A 24,359-nucleotide genomic window follows, 5' to 3' on the forward strand; every position below is an offset into this window, starting at 1 on the left:
CCATAATTACCATGCATTTCACAGATGACCCAAACCAAAACAGTGGTTTAGTTATAGAGCCAAAGAAATCAGTTTTATATGAAATAAAACCGGACTTATATGAAACAAAAAGTTAACTGTCTTTTGAAAGATAACTAGAGTCCCATGATCATGTGAGGTAAAGGGACTGAGAGGGCCATGGGAGGGAGAGTAAGGGAGAGAGATATCAAGAATTAAAGGCAATTTACAGCTCGGGATGACTTGAGCTTCATGTGGTCCAGTCTTAAGGTTCCAGCAGGGACATGTCCAGAAAGCGTCTAATATAAATTGTGAGTTGAGCTTGAATCTAAGACTAGTGACTTAAAATCCAGGGATCTTTCCTCTTTAGCATGCTGGTTATTACATTTTTTTCTCACATGTCTGTCTTCAGCCTGATTCACACGAGTTTTATGCTGATAAGCAAGAGAGAAGGCATGACCAAAGTAGTCAGGACTTTGGTTTCCTGGTGGGTGAATCATTGGAATCCCCATCTGTTTCTCATATTGAGAGTCAAACAGATCCACAGAGAGGAAAGTTTTGGCTTTACTTTACTTGGAGAGAACGAGTGTTTCTGTGTCCATTATAGAGTACCCTGCTTTGCTCAGGAGAAGTTCACCTTATTTACTCTGTGGCCCAGAGGCACCTTATTGGAGTGTCAGCCCTTGGGTAATAGGACTGAATTTCTAGAATTAGCAATGTAAAGTCTTTCTGGTGTTTTACAGATTTAATATCATTTCAGAATCTCGCTATCAAGGGATTAACACTATGTAAGCTTATTTAACAAAGTCATACCCTGTGTTCAATGTGCCATCTTCTTGCTGGGTGCCAAGTTACTGCTGGGCGGTTGGGGGGTGGCGCTTGGAGCTGCTAGGGCTCTCCCAGGACCAGGGCTGTAGGCACATTGTTGCTCCAGTGGGTGGTGGGGAGACATGGGGCTGTTCCTGACTGGCCCACCACTGAGTCATGTGAGTGACTATCCAGTGTTTGCTGGAGTCTGAGATGGAATCTTCTTTTGTTCTAAACATCTTGGGAATCCATTGGAACTTTAGAAAGATGGAAAATTAGTTCTTTCTGGCTGGATCTCCCTTTTTAGAAGTTGAGTGTGTACGCTGCCAAAAACATTGTGCCTGCAAAATGAGTCAGATGTAGGATGGGGGGAAGTGATGGAGTGGGGTGACCTCAAAGGCAGTACCCTCTGCCCTCTTCCCCCCCCCCAGGGTTTGCCATCTCTGACATGCATCCATATCCAGGTGTGACCCTCACTTCCCTTCCCTGAGACAGTCAGCCAGCTGCTTTGGAGGAGAGAAATCCTTCAGAAACACCCAACTTTGGGCAGTTGTTTCCAAAATTCAGTGATGTGGCGCTTCCATACCAACACACAAGCACATGTAACTTCACCACCTAATCCTGGCAAATGATAATTGAGTTAAAGAATAATGTAAGCAAATGAATTTCCTCTCCACTGTCAGTGGGACTGTGATTGGGTTATGCACAAATTCAGATTGATCTGCTAATATACATTTAGCTGTTCAACTCTGTACTTAATCACATTACCTCACGAGTCTTCCAGCATGACACATGGAAAATTATGAGGAATAACACATAATAGAATGTGAAATAAATCCTGTTAGTCCTAACATAGTTAGCGCTTTGCAGCAGACATCCATTTTATAGATTCAAGCTGGAGGAATACTAACTCCAAGACGATGACATGGTAACTGAGTTAAGGAGGAGAAAATGTGCTTAATGCTGACCTTTCTTGAAATGTGTCAACCCTAGCCTGATTACTTTGACTTCAGCTGATTAAATTTACTCCCTTCCACCAACTCGCAAGCCTTGGTGATGCATTATCATGCAAAGTTGAATGACAGTAATGGAGACCCTCCTCCTAGGCCCCCAGTTCCTGACAAATCGTTTCCCGAAGTAGCACAGTATTTATTTTCCTTTATGATAGAAATGTTTCTCTTTAGTTGCTATGAAATTAAGCCTTTGTAATTGGATTCTGGACTCTTTACTTTATGACTCTGCAAATATGAAATTAACCCCATCCCAAGAAATAATAGAGCAGTCTAAGTTCTAATGAGATTACCCCCATTTTAGATAATGATTCTGAATTTAATAAATTAAACAAAGCAACAATTAAGGACAGCCATTTCTTTCTCCTCCCCCCTCCCAACAGGAAGAGAAAGGAGCCATCTAGGAATTACAGGGGACAGACCCTCTGCGAGACATGGGTCTTAAGAAGGACTTTCATTGGGTTGCTCTGTTTTGAAAATACCTGCTCTCAACACTCTTTGAATGATGGAGTCCTTTTGAACAATATCTGGTGTCAAATTAGATGATTGGAAGGTGGCTTCTTGAATAAGAGGGGAGTTTGGTGGTCACCCAATGCTCAGACAAGTGCCTGTAATTTGATTTGTTTGCTTTTTGATCATTCTCCCTTTTTCGTATTTGTTTTGTCATGTGTCCTTGTGATAAACAGCAGAGCTTCATTCAATTCATTTACCTTCAATAACCTCCTACTGGTTTTAGGAGCCACCGAAAGCACTCCTATAAATTTAGAGGGCTTAACATCCTAGAACTCAAGATTTCCCAATGTCTAGGTGATTGATTGATTTTCCAAGGCATGAGTCACATGACCAGGCACAAGGTCAGACGCGGACAATGCGATGCATGCTATACCATATACCAGTGCTCATCCTTTCACACAGAGTATCAGTTGGTGGGAAGAGACCAGTACCACCACACACACTTCCACGTTAGAGTGTGTTTCCAACTTGGTGGAAGAAATAATATTCTGTTGGGAGTGAGTTGCTCACACAAGGCAGGCACAGATGCAGCAGATCTGTGTGAGGCTTGTCCTGGCCCCGGAGTCCCCTGGGTGGGGTATAGGGGCAGGCTGCTGCAGTGATGCTGTCTACATAGAGAAAGGCCTCGTTTGTCTAGAAGCCTTAGTGTTGCTACACCATGAACTTCACACTCACTGAGCATCACCCTTCTGGAGAACCTGCTTTAACAGTCTACATGCTTCTTTTAAGGAACTTCCTATAAAGTCAAACTTTCCTGGGTTTTGAGCCAAATTCAGAATTTGTTAGGCCATATCTTGCCCTCCCTCTCTTCCTCCCTTCCCCCCCTTATTTGCTTCCTTCCCTCCCTCCCTCCAAAACATTTGTCAAATACCTAATGTATAGCATACACTGTCCTCAACGGATGGTGTGCTGTAAGTGCTCAATAAATGTTTGATTTTAGAAGGAAATAAAAGTTTATCTAGTAATATCTCAGTGATCTGGAGAAGGTAGATTCTACCATAGGCTACCATGATAGCCTAAACTCCGCACATGGCCTATTCTATAAGCTATAGTTATGTTTCCTTCCATTAAACCTTTCTCTCCTCTACTTTGATTCCTTCATATTTTTGAACCAGATATTAACTAGATTCATTTTACCATCTTTCTTCATTTAATAGAGGTACTCATGTTTGCACAGAGAGGGAGATAAATAATGATAAGCTACTTTATATAGATTTCACTGTGAGTCTTCTTTGCAATAAAAGAGATGGTTCATCCCACTCATTCAGCAAATATTTATTAAGTGCATGCTACATTCCATGGCAGTGAGTTGCCGGATTTCACAGAGATTCAGTCTAGTGGAGGGCAGAGACAATTTTCAAGTAACTTCGTGACAGTGCGAAGAGAGTTTGGTTCAACAAATGAGAGGGGGCTATGTGAGCGCTCGGCCTGGGGTGAGTACAAGCCAGTGGTCAAAGGAGGCTCTCTGGAGGGAGATGCAACGAAGTTAAGATCCAGGACAGGAAACCAACCCTATCCCTTAGCATAGACTTTGAGAGCAGGCATTTGAAAGGAGGCACTGAGGGGCGACCTAAAACTAAAAGGAAGAGGAACAAGGTGGACACCCCACTGTTTCAGAATCACCCTCAGGTAACTCGCTGCTACCACAACTTGAGCAGGGAAGAACACGTGCGATGCTTTGGCAGGGGTGTGCTGGAGCTTGGCGTTAATAAGCTGCCTCCTGGGCTTTCCTCATTTTTATCCTGTTGGTGTTTCAGTCTCTACTCAGGATCCTGGAGACCCCCAAAGGCCGTGCTGCTTTCAGAGTGTCCAGTGGCTTCAATGGACTCCTGTCCCTGCTCTCTGACCTGGAGGGGTCTCTCCAGGAGCCCCCGCTGCAGACGTGGGGGATGGTGTCCCCCAGCCAAACCCTGGACCTCGTCCTGCACACCCTCCGTGCCTTGTCCGCGGCGTTGCACCTGGACCCTGTCAATGGTGACTTCTTCAAGAGGAACGGGCTTTTTGAGAAGCTGGCCGAGGACCTCTGTTTGCTGGGCTGTTTCGGAGCCCAGGAGGAAGAGGGAGCCCCTCTGCACTCCGGGGAGGACACAAAGGCCAGGCCATTTGCTGATTTGCTGAGTGTGGCCTTTACCTCTGCCAGCTCACTCCCACCCAAGATACAGAGCTGCCTCCAGATCCTCAGCTTTCTGGACAGCATGGCCAGTGGCACCCTTCACCTACGCAGAGACCTGAAGGAGTCCCTGAGGGCTGGGCAGGACCCAGTTGTGAATGCCCAGAAGGAAGAAGCTGGCAGGGACCCCCAAGGCAACTTCAAGCAGTGGCCAGACCTGGAGGAGAGGTAGAGCTTTGCTGCCTGCTTCTGTAATCGGGTCATCAGTGTGTTTCTCTCTCCTGTTTTCTTCCAAATATCCTGTGCATGTGTAGTGGGTCGGAAGCCTAGACCTACAAACTGGGGTGGTGGGGTGGTGGTGGTGCAAAAATGTCACATGACCTTTTTCCCTTTAAATCAAGTTAGCTGCAACTCCAATCTCCTCTACCTTGGGAGCTGGCAGAGCACCAATCTGAGTCAATACGTGATTAGAGGATGCTTTTGAGTTACACAAGACCCGGGGGGCTTCCCAGATCTTGGAAACCAAGGGCAGAACTCTGCCAATAAGCTCCCTTTCTCTTTTGCCATCTTAGCTGCTGCTCTGGGGAGGCTTGGTGCCTGTGCCCAGCTGCCCTGGTGTGCCGGGCAGCCCTTGCCTTTGGGAGCCTTAGCTTACCCACTGCCCCCCCTTTCCCCTGCACTGCCGGGGCTGTGATGAGGTCCTTTGACTTGCAGGATAACCATGGTGTCCTCCCCCATCACCAGTTCCTCCTCTTCTTTCTTGCTGCTTCTACTCTTCGTAACAATCATCTCTGCTTACCTCATAGGCCCATCTCCTCCATGAGCCCAGACTTTTGTAGACACGCTTTACTTCCATTCCTGTAAGACAGACTTCCACTAAAGCAAGGGAGCACAAAGAACACCCTTCCTTCCTTTGGAGTGGCAGGGGAAGAAAATGAAAGAACATAACAGCAATTGTGGGTTATCTTTTTTATTCCCCTAAGGTAGCAATGACAAACACAAATTAATATTGCAATAAATTATCCTGCCTACCCCCTCTCTCCACACCATCTGACGTTTACCGCCACAGGATGCCCTTCTGAGAGACATTGTGCACTTTTATCCAAAGATGTTGGATTGGCCAGACTTCAGTGTTGGGAGTTAGTGGTGAGGGGGATGGATGCCAAATCTCTAGCTATGCAGATAATCATATTATTGTTCTTGTTTCTCCAGCTAATTTGCTAAATTAATTGGTTCTCTAGTCTTGCATTTGCGCAGACACCAACTTGCTCATGAAGTATTTATTGCTGGCTTTGATTTGCTAATTTTTTAAAAGGACTTTTGTTCATGAGAAAGTTTGGCCTTTCACACTCTTTTCTTGACTATTTTTACTATCAAGTTTATGGTAGCAGCAGAACGCGAGTTGGGCAGTGTTGTCTCTTCTATTCTCTGGAAGACTTTATGTAAATAAAGATTACTGTTTCTATTCCTTAGCTTTGTGATAGAATTTGCCAGTAAAACCTCATAAGCCCAATGTTTTCTTGTAAGAAGATTTATTTTTGTGAGAATAAATTTATATTTCTTCTTGAATCATTCTTAGTAATTTTTCAAGTTAATTTTCCCATTCCAAGTTTCAATTTACTGGCATAAGGCTGTTCACGATATCTTTTTAACTTTTTGCTCCTGACATGATCGTTTTTGTCTTTTCTCTCCCCTGCCCCCCAGCACCCCAGCATTCTTGACAGAGTTTTATTTATCAGCATGTCCCATGAGCCAACTTTCAGCTTTTCCTATCTCTCCTACATACATTTTCTATTTCTGTTTTCATTTGTTTGTTCTTATTATGTCCTCTACTTTCTTTGGGTTTATTCTGGTATTCTTCTCCTTAATTTAATTGATTAGGAGACTCATTTTCAGTTCTCTTTTTAAGTGCAAATTTCTCTGTCACTTTACTTTAGCTGTATCACCCAAGTTTCATTATGTTGCACTTTCAATATTATTTAGTCCTAAATATTTTAATTTCCTTTGTGACTTATAGTTTGATTCTTGAATCTTGTTTGAATTGTGAATTTCCAAAGTTACAGAGTATTTTTGGTCATTTTCCATTGTTGTTGAGTTCTAATTTTATCATCATGAGAGAAGATGGACTGTATGATGGTAATCCTCTAGAAATTAGTTGAACTTGACTTTGTGGCCTCCAATGTGATAAATCTTCGTAAGTGTTCCGTAGGTGCTTGAAAAGAATGCATGTTTTCCAGTTGTTACACTCAATGTTCTATTTCTGTCCTTTACATCAAATTTGTCTACTGTCTTCTTCAAATTTTCAGATTATTTAATCTGCTTGACACATCAGTTACTAGGGTATGTTAGATATTTTTCATTATAGTGATAGATTTATCAATTTCTGTTCATTTTTGCCTTATATTTGAGGCTATTAGAATCACACATATTTACAGTTTTTATGTCATCTTGTGGAATCAAAAAATTTCACCTTATATGGTGACCTTCTTTATCTCTAATAATACATTTTGCCATAAAAACAATGTTGTTTAATCATAATAAGGCTACACCAGCTTTCTTTTAGTTAGTATGTGCCTGGAATTTTTTTTAAAAGTCTTTTCTTTCAAGCTTTCTGGATCCTAATGGTTTAGGTGTTTCTTTTGTCAACACTAAAGAGCTAGTTTTGTTTTCACTTTACTTTATCATTTAACCCAGCATGGTATTTTGTGGTTGCTGAAGCATGTGCTTTGTTTACATTTTTATAATTATTAATATGTTTGGAATGATTTCTACTTTGCTCTTTTGTATTTTCTATTGTCCCACTTTTTCTTTTGATTTTTTCCTTGTCTTCTTTTGAATTATTAGAATTTTAATTTTTAAATTTAATTTTTCCCATTGACTAATTTGGATCTTATACTCTGTTAGTCTTTCATTGGTTTACCCTTCTAGTGGTTACCCTAAAATAATTTAACAGTCATCCTCATAATGTCTAACTATTTACTCTGTTTACTATTGCTATTTATCTTTAACATCTTTCCAATACATATGTGTTACATATGTAATATGTAAGCACTTAATTTAACTCTTAAATGTATACTTGTCTTTCTAATGTATATATTACTGTTGCCCAATATTAATTTTAGTCCATCAATTAGTCTAATTGTAATGCGGGGCTAAATTAATTAGGCCATCAATCTAATCTAAATCTAATTTTAACTAATCCATCAAATAAGGCATTTATTCATGTATTTTTTTGTTAAGGTATAATTGACATATAACATTATATTACTTTCAGGTATAAAACATAGTGATTCAATATCTATCTATATATATTTTAAAGACTTTATTTATTTGAGAGAGAGAGAGAGAAAACCCTCAAGTGGGGTGAGGGGCAGAGGGAGAGAATCTCAGGCAGACTCCTCACTGAGTGTGGAGCTCGACGTGGGCCTTGATCTCACAACCCATGAGGTCATGACCTGAGCCGAAACCAAGAGTTGGACACTCAACTGACTGAGCCACCCAGACACCCCTCAATATTTGTATATATTGGGAAATGATTACCACAGTAAGTCTAGTTATTAACACTCATCACCACACTAGTTACAATTTTTTTTCTTGTGGTAAGAGCTTTTAAGATTTATTCTCTTTGCAACTTTCACATATGCAATATAGTATTATTAACTGTAGTCACCATGCTCTACCTTATGTTCCCATGACTTATTTATTTTAAAACTGGAAATTTGTAACTTTTCACTCCATTCATTTATTTTGCCAACCCTCTATCCCCTGCTTCTGGCAACCACCAATCTATTCTCTGTATCTATGAGCTCTTTTTTTTTAGATTTCACATATAAGTGAGATCATATGGTATTTGCCTTTCTCTGAACTATTTCACCTAGCATAATGCCCTCAAGGTCCATCCATGTTGTCACAAATGACAAGGTTTCCTTCTTTTTTTATGGCTGAATAATAGTCCATTGTGTATATATACCACATCTTCATCCATTCATTCATCGATGGTCACTTAGTTTGTTTCTGTATCTTGGCTATTATAAAGAATGCTGCAATAAACATAGGGGTGCATGTATTTTTTTAAGTTGGTGTTTTCATTCTCTTCAGATAAATACTCAGAATTGCTGGATCATATGGTAGCTCTATTTTTAATTTTTCGAGGAATCTTCATATTGTTTTCCATAATGGCTCTACCAATTTACATTCCCACTGACAGTGCATGAGTGTTCATCACCAACACTTGTTATTTCTTATCTTTTTGATGATAGCCATTCTAACAGGTGTTGTGGTGGGGGCTCATTGTGGTTTTGATTTGCATTTCCTGAATGATTAGTGATGTAGAAAACCTTTTTATCACCCATATATCTTCTTTGGAAAGATGTCTTTTCAGATGTTCTGACCATTTTTTTAAAAGATTTTATTATTTGACACCAGAGGAGAGAGAGAACGCATAAGCAGGGGGAGCAGAAGGCAGAAGGAGAGGGAGAAGCAGGCTCCTGCTGAGCAAGGAGCCCAATGCGGGGCTTTATCCCAGGACACTGGGATCATGACCTGAGCCAAAGGCAGATGCTTAACCAACTGAGCCACCCAGGTGCCCCATTCTGCCCATTTTTGACTGGATTTTTTTGGTATTGAGTTGTATGAGTTCTTTATATATTTTGGGTATTGACCCTTTATCATACATACAATTTGCAAATATTTTCTCCCATTCTATAGGTTGCCTTTTCATTTCACTGATGGTTTCCTTTGCTGTATGGAAGCTTTTTAATTTGATGTAGTTCTACTGGTTCATTTTTGCTTTTGTTGTTTTTACTTTTTGTGTCAAATCCATAAAATCATTGCCAAGACCAATGTCAAGGAGATTACCACCTATGTTTTCTTCTATGAGCTTTATGGCTTCAGGTCTTATGTTCATATCAAGTCTTTAATCCATTTTGGGTTCATTTTTGTGTATGGTGTAAGGCAGTGGTCTGGTTTCATCCTTTTGTGTGTGGCTGTCTAGTTTTTTCTCAACACCATTCATTGAAAAGACTGTCCTTTCCTCACTATATAGTCTTGGCTCCTTTGTCATAAATTAATTGACCACATATATGTGGGTTGATATGGTATCTCTATTCTGTTCCATTAATCTATGTATCTTATGCCAATGCTGTACTATTTTGATTACTCTATCTTTTGTAATACCATTTGAAATCAGGTAGCATGATGCCTCCTGCTTTGCTCTTCTTTCTCAAGATTGTGACATTTCTCACTGCAATGGTACCACAGCTGCACTTTGTGAGCCAGGCCTTGACCAGATTTCAGGCCCTTCTCCTCTTGCTTTATCTTGGGGAGAATTCCCTTTCTGAGGCTCCCTGATCTTTCTGTCCTGGGGGAGGGCATCCTTGAGGAGGCCTCTACCCTGGCCACCTGGAGAGCATGCAGGTCAACTTGGTAGCTCAGCATTGAGCCTTATTCTACCAGCTCTTAGAGGGCAGGGAAATAGTTGTCAGCACCAGAAGACATTAGTAAGTGGATTGAGTGATGAGAAGCAATAGTCATTTTTCAAACATCTCTGGGAGCTAAGCACTAAACACTTCTATTCATTTAATTCCCTCCCAATCCTAGAACTTTACTAATAAAGAAACCAAGGCTAAGAAAGGGTAAGTAGCATGGCCAAAGTCACACATTTAGTAAGTAAACAATAGAATTGGATTCTGATCCCAGGTCTATTTTCAAAACCTGTGTGTGTGTGTGTGTGTGTGTGTGTTCTTCCTGCTTCTTCTGGAAACTCCCACAATAATGGTGATGATTTTCCAAAAGTTCTGACACAATAGTTTACAGTTTAAAGCTGGTCTCTAACCTATAGATGGCATTAGCCTGAATTCTTTACGGATGAATCCTGTGTCAGATGTCATCTTGGTTTCACGATGAGTAATTTTTAAATGTATAAGACTCAGATTTCATAAATAGAGCAATTTTTTCCTCATTAAAAGAAATACATCACCCTCGACCTTTCCTAATGGTTAGAGAATCAGTGAAACCCTAGCCTCTCATGAGAGAATCTGGGGAATAAAGGCAGGGCGGTGGGCTAGGAATGGGGGACAGGGTGCTCAACCTCACCTACCATGAACACTTGGCATCTTCTTGCACAAGTACCTTGGCTCAGCCTGGTCTGTGCAAAGTGGGCCTTGCTCTCCAGGGAGGAGGGGGTGTAGGCTGTGGGCCTTGGACTCAGGCCAAATGCTCTATGCCTTAGTGGCCATGTTCCTTGGGCCTGTTGCTTTATCTCTCTTTCCTGATTTGAAGACAGTGGTAATTAAAGTATCCACCTTGTTTTGAGGTGAGGGCTGGAGATGAGAATGGTGCTAGTCATTGTGATCACAGTTGTTGTCTCCCAAGTACTTGTGTGCCGGATGCTGTGCTGAGTTCTCCACAAGCATTAATTCTTATAACAACTATGATTTAAGTAACCTTGTTCACAAAATGGAAGTTATATATTAGGGAATTGCCCAAATACATATGCAATGTCCAAGATACAGAATACATAATCTCAATGAACTGTACACCCCCCCACACACACACCATACCGAACACCCCTACACCACATCCCCCATAGCCCTTTACACAAACACACAGACATACCACACATACATACACCACACAGAACACCCACACACCACATCCCTCACACCCCTCTACACACACGCACACACACCCCACACTCAAACTGCACCCCCCCCCCCAATGTCATTCAATGGAATTCAATAAATGGTAGCTGCGGTCGTGATAATCATATGAGGACCTTCTCTGGTATTTATCAGGTCCTATTACCTGAGATGGATGTCATCCTTCTTGGCCAGCCGATCCACAGTGAGGGCCTGGAGGTGAAGGTGGAGCGAGGAGTGGGTCAGGCCACAGTGTGGTGTGTGCGTGCGCATGCACACGTGAGTGGGTACTTGGTGTGTGCAAGTGCATGTGAGTACATTGGGTGTTGGGTGTGCATCTCAGGTGTGAGAACCCAGCTGGGCAGGAAGCATCTGCCCAAAGCCTGTCCTCCCTTCTGTGGAGCTGCGGCTTTGCAGGGAGCTTTCTCTTAAATCGCAGTGCATTAGTCGGCTGCCACCGCCATCGGAGGTTTCATTTTTGGCAGTTTCGCTTCTGGCAGCCAACCATGGTCTGGAAGGAGGGGATCCTCCTTCTGATGAATCGTCAGCAGGCCAGTAGTAGCCTAACGCGGCGTCACATGCCTGCGTCATCCACGTCACTCCATCTCTAGGTATTTTGTCACCTCCGTCACCACAAGAAGGGTGAGTACAGTCCAAGAAGATATTTGGAGAGACAGAGAGACCAAATTCATGTAACTTTTGTTACGGCATATTGTTAGAATTTTTCTATTTATTATTAGTTGCTATTAATCTCTTACTGTGCCTAATTTATGAATTAAACTTTCTCATAGGTATGTATGCATAGGGAAAAAAAACAGGATATACAGGGTTTGGTACTCTCTGAAGTTTTAGGCATCCTGGCAGATAAGGGAGGACTATGGTTTCTTGTCGCTTTTTTTTTTTAAGATTTTATTTCTTTGAGAGACAGAGAGAGAGAGAGAGAGAGGGCGGGAGGGAGCATGTGCGCGTGCGCATGAGCAGGGGGTGGAGCAAAGGGAGAAGCAGGCTCCTCAGTTTTAGCTCTTATGTTTAGGTTATTGATCTGTTATATGGTGTGAGGCCAGGGTTCAACTTCATTCTTTTGCATGTGGCCATGCACTTCTCTCAGCACCATGTACTGATGACTCTGTTCTTTCCCCACTGAATGATCTTAGCATTCTTGTGGAGGACTCTCAATTCTAGTCCACTGGACTATGTGTCTGTCCTCAAGCCAGTACCACACTGTTTTGATTACTGTAACATTGTAGTAAGTTTTGAACTCAAGAAGTGGGAGTAGTCCAACTTTGTTCTTCATTTTAAATATTGTTTTGGCTATTTAGAGTTCCTTGCAATTCCATATGAATTTGAGGACCAGCTTTTATCATTGCATATGTTAGCTGTGGTCTTTTTATAAATGCCTTCTATCATGTTGAGAAAGTTCCTATCAATTTGTAGTTTTCTGAGTATTTTTATCATGAAAGGGTATTCAATATTGTCAAATACTTTTACTGCATCAGTTGAGACAATCCTTTGTTTTCTTCCCTTTGTCTTCTAATATAGTGTATTACCTTGACTGATTTTCTTATGTTGAATCACTCATACCCTTGTATTCTTGGGATAAACCCCACTTGATCATAGTGTGTAATTCTTTAAATATGCTCTTAGATTTGGTTTGCTAGTATGTTGTTGAGGATTTTTGCATGTATATTCATTAGGGATATTGTCTGTAGTTTTCTTTTCTCTTTTTCTTTGTGTAGCTTTGGTATCAAGGTAATAATACAGGCTTCCTTGCTGTTTCCTGAACATGCTGGACATACTCCCACCTTAGGGCCTTTTGCATTGGCTGTTCCCTTTGCTTGAAATGCTTTTCCCTCAGATATCTGCCTCCCTCTTTCAAGTCTGCCCAATTGTCACCTTCTCAAGGAGGCCAGCTCTGCCACCCAAATTAAAATTGCAGATTGCTTCCTTCCTCCACCCTAGCACTCTTCATTCTTTCTCTGCTCGAATTTTTTCTTGCAATGGCACTTACATAATATGTAATTTACTTATTCATGGTAATATTATATTAATACATTATACTATATTATAATAATGTAGTATGCATTACACAATAATAACTTGTTATTTATAATTTACATATTTATTATGTTTATCTTTATTATCTACACTCCTCCTCTCACATCCTGGGTATGGGCTTCAGTTTGTTTAATTTATAGATGTATCCAAAGTGCCTGGCAAATAGTTAGGTCAATAAATATTTGTTCATTTGAATTGAATAAATTAACACCAATGCATTCACTCCTGGCACCTTAGCCATCCTTTTAAGGCTGGTGGTGCCTAGGACAATCTGACCATGGGTTGTAAGAATAGTGCTATGGGCATGATGTTTGAAAATCAGCTGTTTGTAATTGGGATTAGATTTATGGGTTTTAAGCCTTTTTTTTTTTTTAAGATTTTATTTATTTATTTGACAGAGAGAGAGAGAGAGACAGCGAGAGAGGGAACATAAGCAGGGGGCAGTGGGAGAGGGAGAAGCAGGCTTCCCACTGAGCAGGGAGCCCAAAGCAGAGCTCGATCCCAGGATCCTAGGATCATGACCTGAGCGGAAGGCAGACGTTTAATGACTGAGACATCTAGGTGCCCTTAGATTTATGGTTTTTTTGTGTGTTTATTTTTATTTTTATTATTAATTTTTGAATTTATACACTGTATAAGTCCCTTTTTTGCTGTAAAGCTCTATGGGTTTTCATTCATTTAATTTCGAGCCATCAGGACACAGAATAGTCCCATCACCTCAAATAGTTCCTAAATGTTGCCCCTTGATAGTCAAATTCTTTCTCTACCCCTAGCCCCTGGCAACCACTGATATGTCTTTATAATTTTGTCTTTTCCAGAATACCATATAAATGCAGGTATACAATGTGAAATCTTTTGAGGCTAGCCTTTTCCATTCGGCATAAGGCCTTTGAGATCCATCCAGTTTTTTGTATGAGTTGTTCATGCATTTTTATTGCTGAGTAGTACTCCATTGTATGGATGCCAGGATTTTCTCCATCTGTAGCTTGTCTTTCCGTCTTTTTTTTTTTTTTTTAAGATTTTATTTATTTATTTGACAGAGAGAGAGAGACAGTGAGAGAGGGAACACAAGCAGGGGGAGTGGGGGAGGGAGAAGCAGGCTTCTGCGAGCAGGGAGCCCGATGCGGGGCTTGATCCCAGGACCCTGGGATCATGACCTAAGCCGAAGGCAGACACTCAACGACTGAGCCACCCAGGCGCCCCTGTCTTTCCATCTTTAAAGTGACTTTCACAGAATGAAAATCTTTAATTTTGATGCAGTACAATTTATTAATGTTTTCTTTTATTGGGCTTTTGGTATCATGTCTAAGAACTCTTTGCCTAGCTTAGGGTCACCAAGATTTTCTCCTGTGTTTTCTTTTGGACCTCTAATTTCTCTTATGCCATTTGTTGAAAATATTATCCTTTTCCATTGAATTATTTTTGTACCTTTGTGAAAAATCAATTGGCCATATTTGTGTAGGTCTTTTCCTGGACACTATTCTGTTCCATTGATCTGTGTGTCTAGCCCTTCACTAATACTGTTTTGATCACTGTAGCTTTGTAATAAGCCATAAAACCAGCAAATGTGAGTCCTCCAAATGTATTCTCCCTTTCTGAAGTTGCTTTGATTATTTTAGTTCCTTTGCCTCTAGTTGTTCTAGTATATGTAAATATAATGATCAGCTTGCCTACATCTACAAAAACTGTTGGGATCTTGATTAGAATTGCATTAAATCTATAGATGAATTTGAGGAGAATTGAGACAACTATATTACATCTTCCAACCCACAAATATTGTATGTTTTTCCTTTTATATAGGTCTTTCTTTCTTCCTTTCTTTGCTAAGCTTCTTGAATCTTTAAGGTTCTATATACATGAAATTTAAAGAAATAATGGCTAAAACCTTCCTGAACATTTTTTTTTTTTTTACACTGCCTCTTCATCCTCTTCTTCTGGAACTCCTACAATGGGATGTTAGATCTTTTAGTATTGTTACACATGAGCTTGAGGATTTCTTACATTTTAAAAAATCTTTTTCCTTTTTGTTGTTCAGTTTTGGCAATTTCTATTGATCTGTCCTTAAATTCATGGATTCTCTCATCTCATTCTTTCATTGTTCTCATTCAGTGAGATTTTTAAATTTGTTATTGTATCTTCAGTTCTTAAATTTCCATTTGGTTCTTTTTTATTGCTCCCATTTCTTTACTGAGACTTCCTAGGTTTTCATTCATTTCAATAATATTCACCCTTATTCCTTAGAGTGTGGTTAAACAGCTGATTTAAAGTTTTTGTCTGATTAAAAAAAATAAAGTTTTTGTCTGATAGTTCCAACTCTGCGTCATCTCAGGCTTGACATCTGTTGATTATCTTTTTCTGTGTGAGATATTGAGACTTCCCTGATTTGTTCTATGCTAAGTAATTTCAGATTGTGTCCTGGACATTTTGAATTTTATGAACTCTGGCTCTTGTTGACATCTGGAGAATGTTAATTATTTTGTTTTACCAGGCAATCGACCAGGTTAGGTTCAGTCTGCAAGTTCTTGCCCACCTTCTGTGGACCATGTTTCCAGTATTAGTTTGGTGTCACAGACTTGGCAGTGAGATTTTATCTATTCTCTATTTGCCCCATGAAGTAGCCAGTCTCAGGTGGTGCTTTACCCTTGAGTTCAGTTCTCAAAGCCTTTGGAATATGGTTTAGGGTCAGATCCACACATGCAGCTCAGAATTAAACCCAGAGGTTGATACAGAGTCTCACTTTATTAAGCCTCCTCCTCTTCCTTGTCTCCCCGACACTTTATGGCTCCCAGGGGCCTCTTCCTTCTCCTCTGTCTAGGAAGCTGAGGCTTTAGTTTCCCTGCCTTGCCATGTACTTCCTACCGCTGCATCTGCTTCTGGTGCCAAGCAGGGAAAGGAAAAAGAGAGACAAGGGCAATGGAGATTTTGCCTACACTCCTGGAACCATAGTTCTTCTGGTTAGAGAGAAGGATTATCTTCTCGCAGATATTCAGACACCTGCCTGGCCACTGCTACTGCTGTGAGGTTGTCTGGAGGCTGGCTGAGAAAGAATGAAGGAACCCAAAACGACAATCTCAAGGGTTCTCCTCCATGCTCTGTGACCTCTAGGAGCCTCCCTTCTGTTCCTCAGACCAGAAACAGATACGTTTTCTTGGTGTTCTGTCCTCATCTGCATGTGATGCACATTTCTGTTTTCAGATGCCCTCTGAGCCCATACTAAGGAATTCTGGAGGGGGACACTCCAGGAAATTCAATGCCAGTTGCATGGTGCTTTGGGTTTGGTTTCCTTCTCTGCTACCATTTACTTTTCAGAGTCATCAGAGAGCTACTTATGTGTTCTGTGTGAGTTTTGGGTTGCATTCAGTGGGTACGGCTGAGTAGAATTGCTTATACCATCTTGAAGGGATCAAGAAACACTTGTGTGTATGTGTTCAACGTAAAATGAGAGCCTCTCCCTCTCCTTTATGTCTGGAGGGAAAGGGAGAGGACCAGGCAACTAACTTGTGTTGAATATCAACTGTGAGCCAGCCACTGTGTCCCGGGGCCCAAAAGCATTATTCCGTGTCTCTCTGAGAGAAGTATGGTATTGTGAGTTCCACTGTACAGTTGGGAAAATTGGGCTCAGATTAATTAGTTCAAAGTTCTATAGATAATAAGTGGTAGACTGAGGATGTGTATTATGGCCTGTCTGAGAAAGATTCAGAAAGGTTTGTGAAAAGCAGAAGAGACTAGAAAACTCAAATCTGATATCCCGCCTCCCCTCTCTCTGCAGGGTGGATGAAGGGGATGCTGTGATCATGCACCCCGGGGTCCTGTGCATCATGGTGAGACTGCTGCCTCGGTTGTACCATGCAGACCACCCCCAGGTACTTGTTGATGAACACACGTATTTGTCTTTTTCACATGACCAACCATTTAAGCTCCTTCTGGCCAGACTTCTTTTTTGCCTTTGCCCTCAGTACTCTGCCTTAGGTGAGCCACCCTGGTGAAGCACCTTCTGCAGGGGAGACTCAGTATGTCTGTGACCCTTGATTGAGTTCTGCCACCCTTCCTTCCAAGGTCATTTGATACAGGTCATTTCTGCTGGTGAAGTGACCTTCTAAAAGCAACAGCCAAACAAAAACTAGCTGAAATGACTCAACCGTCATGAGGCAATCCCTGGGTACTAAGGGCAGCGCTGGGCATTGGTGGGGCCAGAGGTCCTTTGCCCCCCAGCTAGTCATCCATCCTGCAGTGCTGGCTGTGATCGTGGTTCAGTGCTCCGTACAGGACATGCCAGGTTAACAAGATGGACACTGTCCATGGATCCTGTGTCCATCATGGGGACCAAGAGATGGTGCCAGTGCAGACAGACTAAAGAAATAAGCTCACCAATGAATATACAATTACAAATTGGGACAAGTGATAATAATGGGGAAAAATAGGATGCTGAGAAAGAATAATGGAATGGAGGTGGGGGAAGACCTGATTAAATCTAATTTAGAGGAAGGGGTGGAGGTCAGGGAAGCCATCTCCTAGATGGTGACATTTAAGCAGGGCCCTGAAAGATGAGTAGCAATTAACCAGGCAGGAAGGAGCCTGCTGCAGGCGGCTGGGGTGGGAGCAAAGGGGGGGGGGAGTGGGAAATGTGCCAGATGGGGCAGGCACAGGAAGGCTGGAGCCCTGCTTAAGTATGGAGTTTTATCCCAAGGGCAGCAAGAAGCCTCTCAAATGAGTAGAGGATGACTCTATCAGGTTTTTGTATCAAAATATCTGTTTGTTTATTGCACGGGGAATGGCCTGGGAATGGGGACAGCAGGTAGGAAGCCATGTCTGTAATACCACTTCGATGGTAGCTCAGCTAGGGTGGTGTCTGGGCAAGTGTGAAGGAGAGGAGAGACAGAATCCCAGGACCCAGAGATGAACGGGTCCAGGGAGTGGGAAGAGGGAGACTCAAAGACAACCCCCAAGTTCCTGTCCTGGCAGAATGAGGGGCTCCATTGCAGGGTGAAAGGATTGAGTAACAGAACAAGGCAATTCTTGTTGAGGAAAACCTGGAGAATGCACACTCTGATGAGTGCAGATGGAAAGGAAATGACTTGAACTGAGCAACCAGGCATGGCGCTGGACACTTTCACAGTTTGTCCTCATAGCAGTTTTCTCAGGAGTATTATTTGTCTCCATTTTCACCAGTGGAGAAACAGAGGCTCAGATAATTTAAATGACTTAAGGATTCCCAGTTGGTGGACCTGGTATTAAATGTGGTCCTGCCTGGTGGCAGGTCTCCTGGTCTTTCCCCTGCACAGCAGAATCTTCTATAGGAAGAATGAGGGGCAGGGGTTGCAGATCCAGCTGTACTTTGTCCAGGATTTAAAAAGGAAGTGATATGTTCTAGGAAGAAATGAACACTAGTGGTGTTATTAATCACAGCCTGAAAATGACAGTGACCTAGTAAAATGTTGCAAGCTCGCCGAAATCAATGAGAGAAGTGGAGCGGGGGAGCAAAAGCCTTGATGTGTAGGGAAGGGAACTGTTCTCACCAAGGAAATTCTGTAGTATTTCATACAGGGTTGCAAAAAAGGATGGACCTAGTTCCATGTCTCTTTGTCCCTTTGTAACTGGAATCTTTTTTCTGGTTCCTGTTCCTTTGCTGGAAAGTGATGATGAAGTAATGACCAAACCAATGAATAGGGACACACATCTCATAGTGAAATGGAATGCACTTATATTTTTCAACATTTAGAGAAAAGCAGTAGGCTGGAATAAAATGGGCTTGATCGCTTCTTTAGTTACTGTTGCTGTGTAACAAACTGCTGCCCAGTTAACAAACTATGTCATTCTTTCTCACGGCGAGAGACAGGCGTGGCAGGGACAGCTCATCTCTGCACCACATGGTGCTGGGTGGGCTAGACCATTTAAGATGTCTTCTTTACTCACACAGCTGGCACCTCCAGGGCTGGCTCCAATGACAGGGGCTCCTGGGCTGGGTCAGATGTCCGGGGCCTTGGTTTGAGCTGTCATAATAGGATTCTGGGTTCTCCTCCATGTAACCCTCTCCATCTGGCCTCTATCTGTGTCTCTCCAAGTGAATTCTCCATCAGGCCACATAGAAGCTCAGCGCTCCTTTGGGTAAGCTGCCAGGCCCTCCAAAGGCTTAGGCCTTGAACAAGATTGCCTGGCTTCCACAGCATTGGTCTGTTGGTCAAAGTGAGTCACAGGTTCAGCTTAGACTCAGTGGGAAGGGCCATATGCCTCCCCTACTGATGTGAGGGGTTACATATGTGTAGAGGACAGAGGGAATTGTTGGGGGTCATCTTTTAAGACCAGCACCTACTTGTCTTAAGCATCAACTGGTAGATAAAAATATTTGACCCTGAAATAAAGTGTCTTCTAGTTCTTTACATGTCTTCTAGTCATTGAGTTGTCTCAGTCTGGGACTTTCTTTACCTTGGTATTTAAGACAGGGCCCGCCTGGAACATTTTGGACATTAATCCACACTTACGACTACCTCTGTGCCAGGCATGTTGTTTCATCAATATTCATAACAGCTCATCCCAACACACTAGAATCTCCCCACATCACAGGGGCTTGAGGCTCAAGAAAGTTGTGTAACTTCCTACGGTCATGGAGCTGGTGAGGGGAGGTCTGGAACTCATTCTCAGGCCCCAGATCAAGGTGTGTTTGGTGAATAGGTCTCTTACTTTTGCAGCTTTTGCAGAATGTAAGGTCATGAATTCTTGGCATTATACATTTTTCCAGGTGCAATAGCCTCGTTGTAAGGATATCTGGCTTCCTTAGCTATATTTCCAGCCATGAAGTGTACTTGGAATGCGAACAACCAAGCCAGTGGTTTAGGAGGCCTTAGCAGCCAGATGGTTGCCGGTGGACGTGTCGTGCCAAACTCCACTGCAGTGATGACCGATGAAGTGATGCAGAGCTGAGAGTGGCCTCTCTCTCGGCTGCTAGTGCATGGAAACTGTGTGGTTGAACCTGAGTTTCAGATAAACTCTGTTCATTGTCACATTAGTGTATGGAGTGGAACTCCACTCCTCTGTGAATGGTAATCGGACACATTAAATATGCAAATGAGAATTCCATCTGGTAGGATTCTTTTTCTCTATTCAGGTCACAATAAGTAATTTAGGAGAGGTCTAATTCTCCCTCACTGTCTCTCAAAATGCAAATGAAATGTAGTGGTGCATTTTCTCAAATATTTTCTGCAGATGCCCAATCAGCAGCTATTAAAAGTTCAATAATTACAGTAATTAGTTTCTGAAAGAGGGGTGGGAAACTTCATAACAATCAACAGAATGGTAAATCAAATGAGAAATGAGACCACACAGGAAAATGCTGGCATGAAAAGGACTGCAGGACCACGTCTTTGGTGCAGGAAGTTTCAGTAGATGGCAGTGTTACTAAGAAGATGGAATATGAGTTCCCCTCATCGCCCTGTAGGTTGTCCTGATGGTTCCCAGCATTACACTCTTAAACACTTTCCTACCTGATGGATGCTTGAGAAATTGACGGCTTTCCAAGATACAGATGTCATTTCAGGAGGGACAACTTAAATAATTACATATATGGGTGGTCTGATTTATTTCTAATTATGGCCACATGAAATTTGGTTTACTTACAACCAAAAGGTGTCTTCCCCCCCCCTCCAAAACACTAGCACCACGAGCTGCTCTTGGGAAGATAACCCAGCTGTGTCATCACTGGTATTAAAACTGGACTGTGGGAATTCACCTGTGAATGTTGCTGTCCTAAGCATGAGGCAGAAACGGAGTCTAGCTCAGTTCTCTGGGAGCTGAGTTGGCCTCAGAATGAAACAACTAATTGGAAAGAGGACATTTTCCCTTTCTAGCACACTCAGCAGCCACAAGGGTCTTGCTGTAGGGATGGTCCTATGAGGGCTCTCTGGTCCCCAGCATCGCTCTGCTTTCATCAGGATTGTGGCCTTTATTTAGTCCCTAGCAGAGGGGTATTTACTTGTGCTCAGGACAACCGTAACTCAGAGGGTGGGAAGCCAGATCCCGGTTAGCAGAGGTGGAGCTCACACTATGTTCGAGCAACCAGTGTGATCCATGTGCACTTGTGAATAATTTTACTCAGCACCTTCTAGATGCCACTGGGGATTCAGATATGAAGGTTACAGGAACTCACAGTCTGAGTTGAGGGTGGCTAGGGAGAGGAGTGTAGAAGACAGTAAGACCACACTCTGATGCCTAGAACAGAGGTTTGCCCACTGGACCTTGAGACAGAGGGGAGGGAAAGCCATGGAGAGTTAGGGACACTGGAGCCAGGCTGTAAAGAAAAGACATGCCCATGCCAGATCAGGTGGAGGAGGGAGGGAAGAGAAGAAGCTCATCCACAGAGAGAGGCCCACGTGAAGATGTCCATTTGGGGACTTCGAGTAGTTCAGCTGGGCTAGGATAGACCATGTGAGTAAGAGAGGCAGTGCGTCCAGTCAAAGCCACACCAGGAAGGGCACTGAATACCATGCTGAGAGAATTGAACTTTATTGGGGTACCATCCATCATCATCATCATCACCACCATCATCATCACAAGCACTACAGTCTTTACTGAACACCTGCTATATGAGGGCAGAGTTTAGGCTCTGAAGACAGCAGAATTTCATCAGATCTCAGCTCTGCCACTTAACAGTCACAGAGCAACGGGAAATGATTGAGCCTCTGTGATCCTTCACTTCCTTTGCTGTAGTATGGGGGTAATAACATCATCCTTGAGGCATTATTGTGAGGATTAAATGCAATGAGTCCTTAGCATGGTGAGCAGAACACACCCTGCACCATGGGAAACACTTGCTAAATGGTGGAATTACTGCTACTAGTTGCCAGAAACTCTACAAACATTTTATCCCTTAATCTTTATAATAGCCCTGCAAGGTAGGCATCAGTAGTCCCATTTGCTGATGAGGACTTGAAACTTGTAGAAGTTGAGTGACAGAGTTAACACGGTTGCTAGGTAGTAGATGCCCGTGGTGCCAGGCACCTGGACCTCCTGCCTCTGTGCTAAGTGGCTTTTCTTGTATGGATGTGGTAGCCGTGGGAGGCTATTGGAAAGCAACAACATGATCAGACCTGAGCATCAGAGACAGTGTGATCTACAGTCAGCCGGCACTGCGAGTCACTGTTGGGTGTGTTCCAGATTCTCCTGCCACGGAAATGTCCTACCTGGTCTGATGGGACAGAGAAAAGATCAGGCTTAGGGCTGCATTTGTCTGTTAACTTATTCATGTCTTCATTTGGAAAAGGGTGCCATTTTCTGGAATTAGCCTGCATTTCAAACACAATGAACTAATCCTATGGGTTTCAAATAACTAAAATATTGACAGCATTAATAGCCCTGGGTAGCATTGTGTAAGGGTATGCTATTTGAAAAGAGCCATTTCCTCCAACAAGGAAATGGGTAAAGTAGGAGTCTCATTTTGTTAAATTATGACACATTAGAAATTCCAAATATGTTGAATTTTAGGTATCCTATCCTCTTTCACACTGAAACCCCATCCCCCCAAATTTCTATTGTTCCTAAGTGGGAAAATGCCAATCCTGGTCAAAATCCAGTTTACTTTTTATTTAAGAGGGTAGCCTCTTAAATAGAGCAAATAAACATAATCTCACATGACGACCAAAAGGATCAAAAGCAAAACACAATGGATGTAGAATGATGGAGTAGAAGTTAAAGTTGTATAAGACCTCTGGCCCAATTATCAGGTGGCCTTGTGTCTAGTCCCTTTTCCCATCATTAGTTCTGTGACTGATGTAGGCTACTTCCAGTCTCCACACCTCTGTTTCAGCTACTCAGATTTGGCCTAGATCACAGGGCTTGCAAACTCAATGTCTTGGGGCCAATAAGGTAAAATAAATGTGTAGGTGGAAATAATAGGGAATGGTGAGGCCTGTGGCTGTCGGGAAGGGTACTTTTCCTGCCTAAAGGCACTTCCACTTAAATAGGGGGCAGTAAAACAGAAGGAAAGCCAGACTATGCCTGAGCTCTCCAGCTTTTCCCTGAAAGGCCGTGCCCATTTGTACCCCTTCATCTTTGCACGTGCTGTCCCCACTCCCAGAAAGACCATTTTTCCTGCTGGCCTGGTTCTCTCCTCATTATCCTCCAACACTTAGTTGGTGCATCACCTTTTCTGAGCATGCTCAGCCCTCTGGGTTAGGTGTACCTCCTATGTTCTAGAATACTTTCTGCCCTTGTGCTTGCACTTAGTAGGCAACTATTGCATTTGAGGCAGAGACAGGTGCGAGGGCAACAAGGGTGAAGAGTCATTGTCTCAGGCAGCAGTTCACAGTGCGGTGGGGACAGGGGGTGGCGGGAAGATATCTGTTTATGTCTATCTATCTATGTATCTATCTATCATCTACTGAGTGAGCCATCAGAGTGTAGTATTTATGATTGAATTATGGACAGTGCTATTTGGGAAAATCAGAAAAGATTTCTCAGGTGAGAGAACATGTGACTTGTCTCTTGAATAATAAGTAGGAGTTCAGTAAAGGGATGGGGCTGGAAAGGACCGTTGACAGCTTTGGGCATCAGTCAAGAAGGGCATGACGCATTTGTCAAAGGGAGTGAATGTTACCAGGGCTGGAGCAGGGGGTGGACCAAAGGGAAGGATGAGGTAAAGGTGGAAAGAGACAAATACTTTATAAATACAAGATCCTAGGCTTCTGTTACCAGATAGCATTAGACATCATATGCATGTGATTTGTGAAGGAAGCAGAAGGTTTGGAGCAGGCACCCACATGCATCTCAGTCTTAGTTGCAAATCTATTCAAGGGCATCAAGGAAGCCATGCTTTTAGACATGGGTTCTACTGATTCAGTGGGACTCGGACCTCTTACACATAAACCAAAATCACAAACTCCCACATCTACAAGGCCATGTGGATACCGCAAATGAGTCTATCAGGCTGATGGGGATTGTGGCAAAAGGGAAAGTTTACACCCATATATAGAAAGAACTAATTCTAAGTAAGCAAAAATAACCATAACAACTTATCAAATGAAACCCATCTGTGGGCCCTGTTTACCTGTGCTATTTCTGAAGAGCTGAGGTCATTTAACTTACACCATCTCTTTTCCAAAATCATCAAAGAACATTTCAACCAAACTGGGATAAGCAACTAATCCAAATTTGAGTAGCTCAATAGAACTGCCTGGTTCTTTCTAAGTATCTGGGGGGAAGCAGACATGGTCATCTGATGGTTTTTACATCTATGTCAGG

At 42.5% G+C, this 24,359-nt stretch overlaps 1 protein-coding gene across 4 annotated transcripts in view; it reads left to right on the top strand.

Moving 5' to 3' along the window:
* The window catches only part of WDFY4 (WDFY family member 4), a 292,015-nt gene that overhangs the window by 48,951 nt on the left and 218,705 nt on the right, over positions 1-24,359 (top strand). For all 4 annotated transcript variants that reach the window (XR_004682573.1, XM_035023705.1, XM_035023725.1 and 1 more), the window contains exons 12-13: positions 4,085-4,665; positions 16,900-16,993. Coding sequence is in view for 3 of the 4 variants with exons in the window: in XM_035023705.1 (XP_034879596.1) it covers positions 4,085-4,665; positions 16,900-16,993 (675 nt within the window). In the remaining variant the exon portion in view is untranslated. The remainder of the gene's footprint in view (positions 1-4,084; positions 4,666-16,899; positions 16,994-24,359) is intronic.

Source organism: Mirounga leonina, unplaced genomic scaffold (assembly GCF_011800145.1).
Source record: "Mirounga leonina isolate KUSES-001 unplaced genomic scaffold, KU_Mleo_1.0 Mir_114, whole genome shotgun sequence".
Classification (NCBI taxonomy): Eukaryota; Metazoa; Chordata; class Mammalia; order Carnivora; family Phocidae; genus Mirounga; species Mirounga leonina.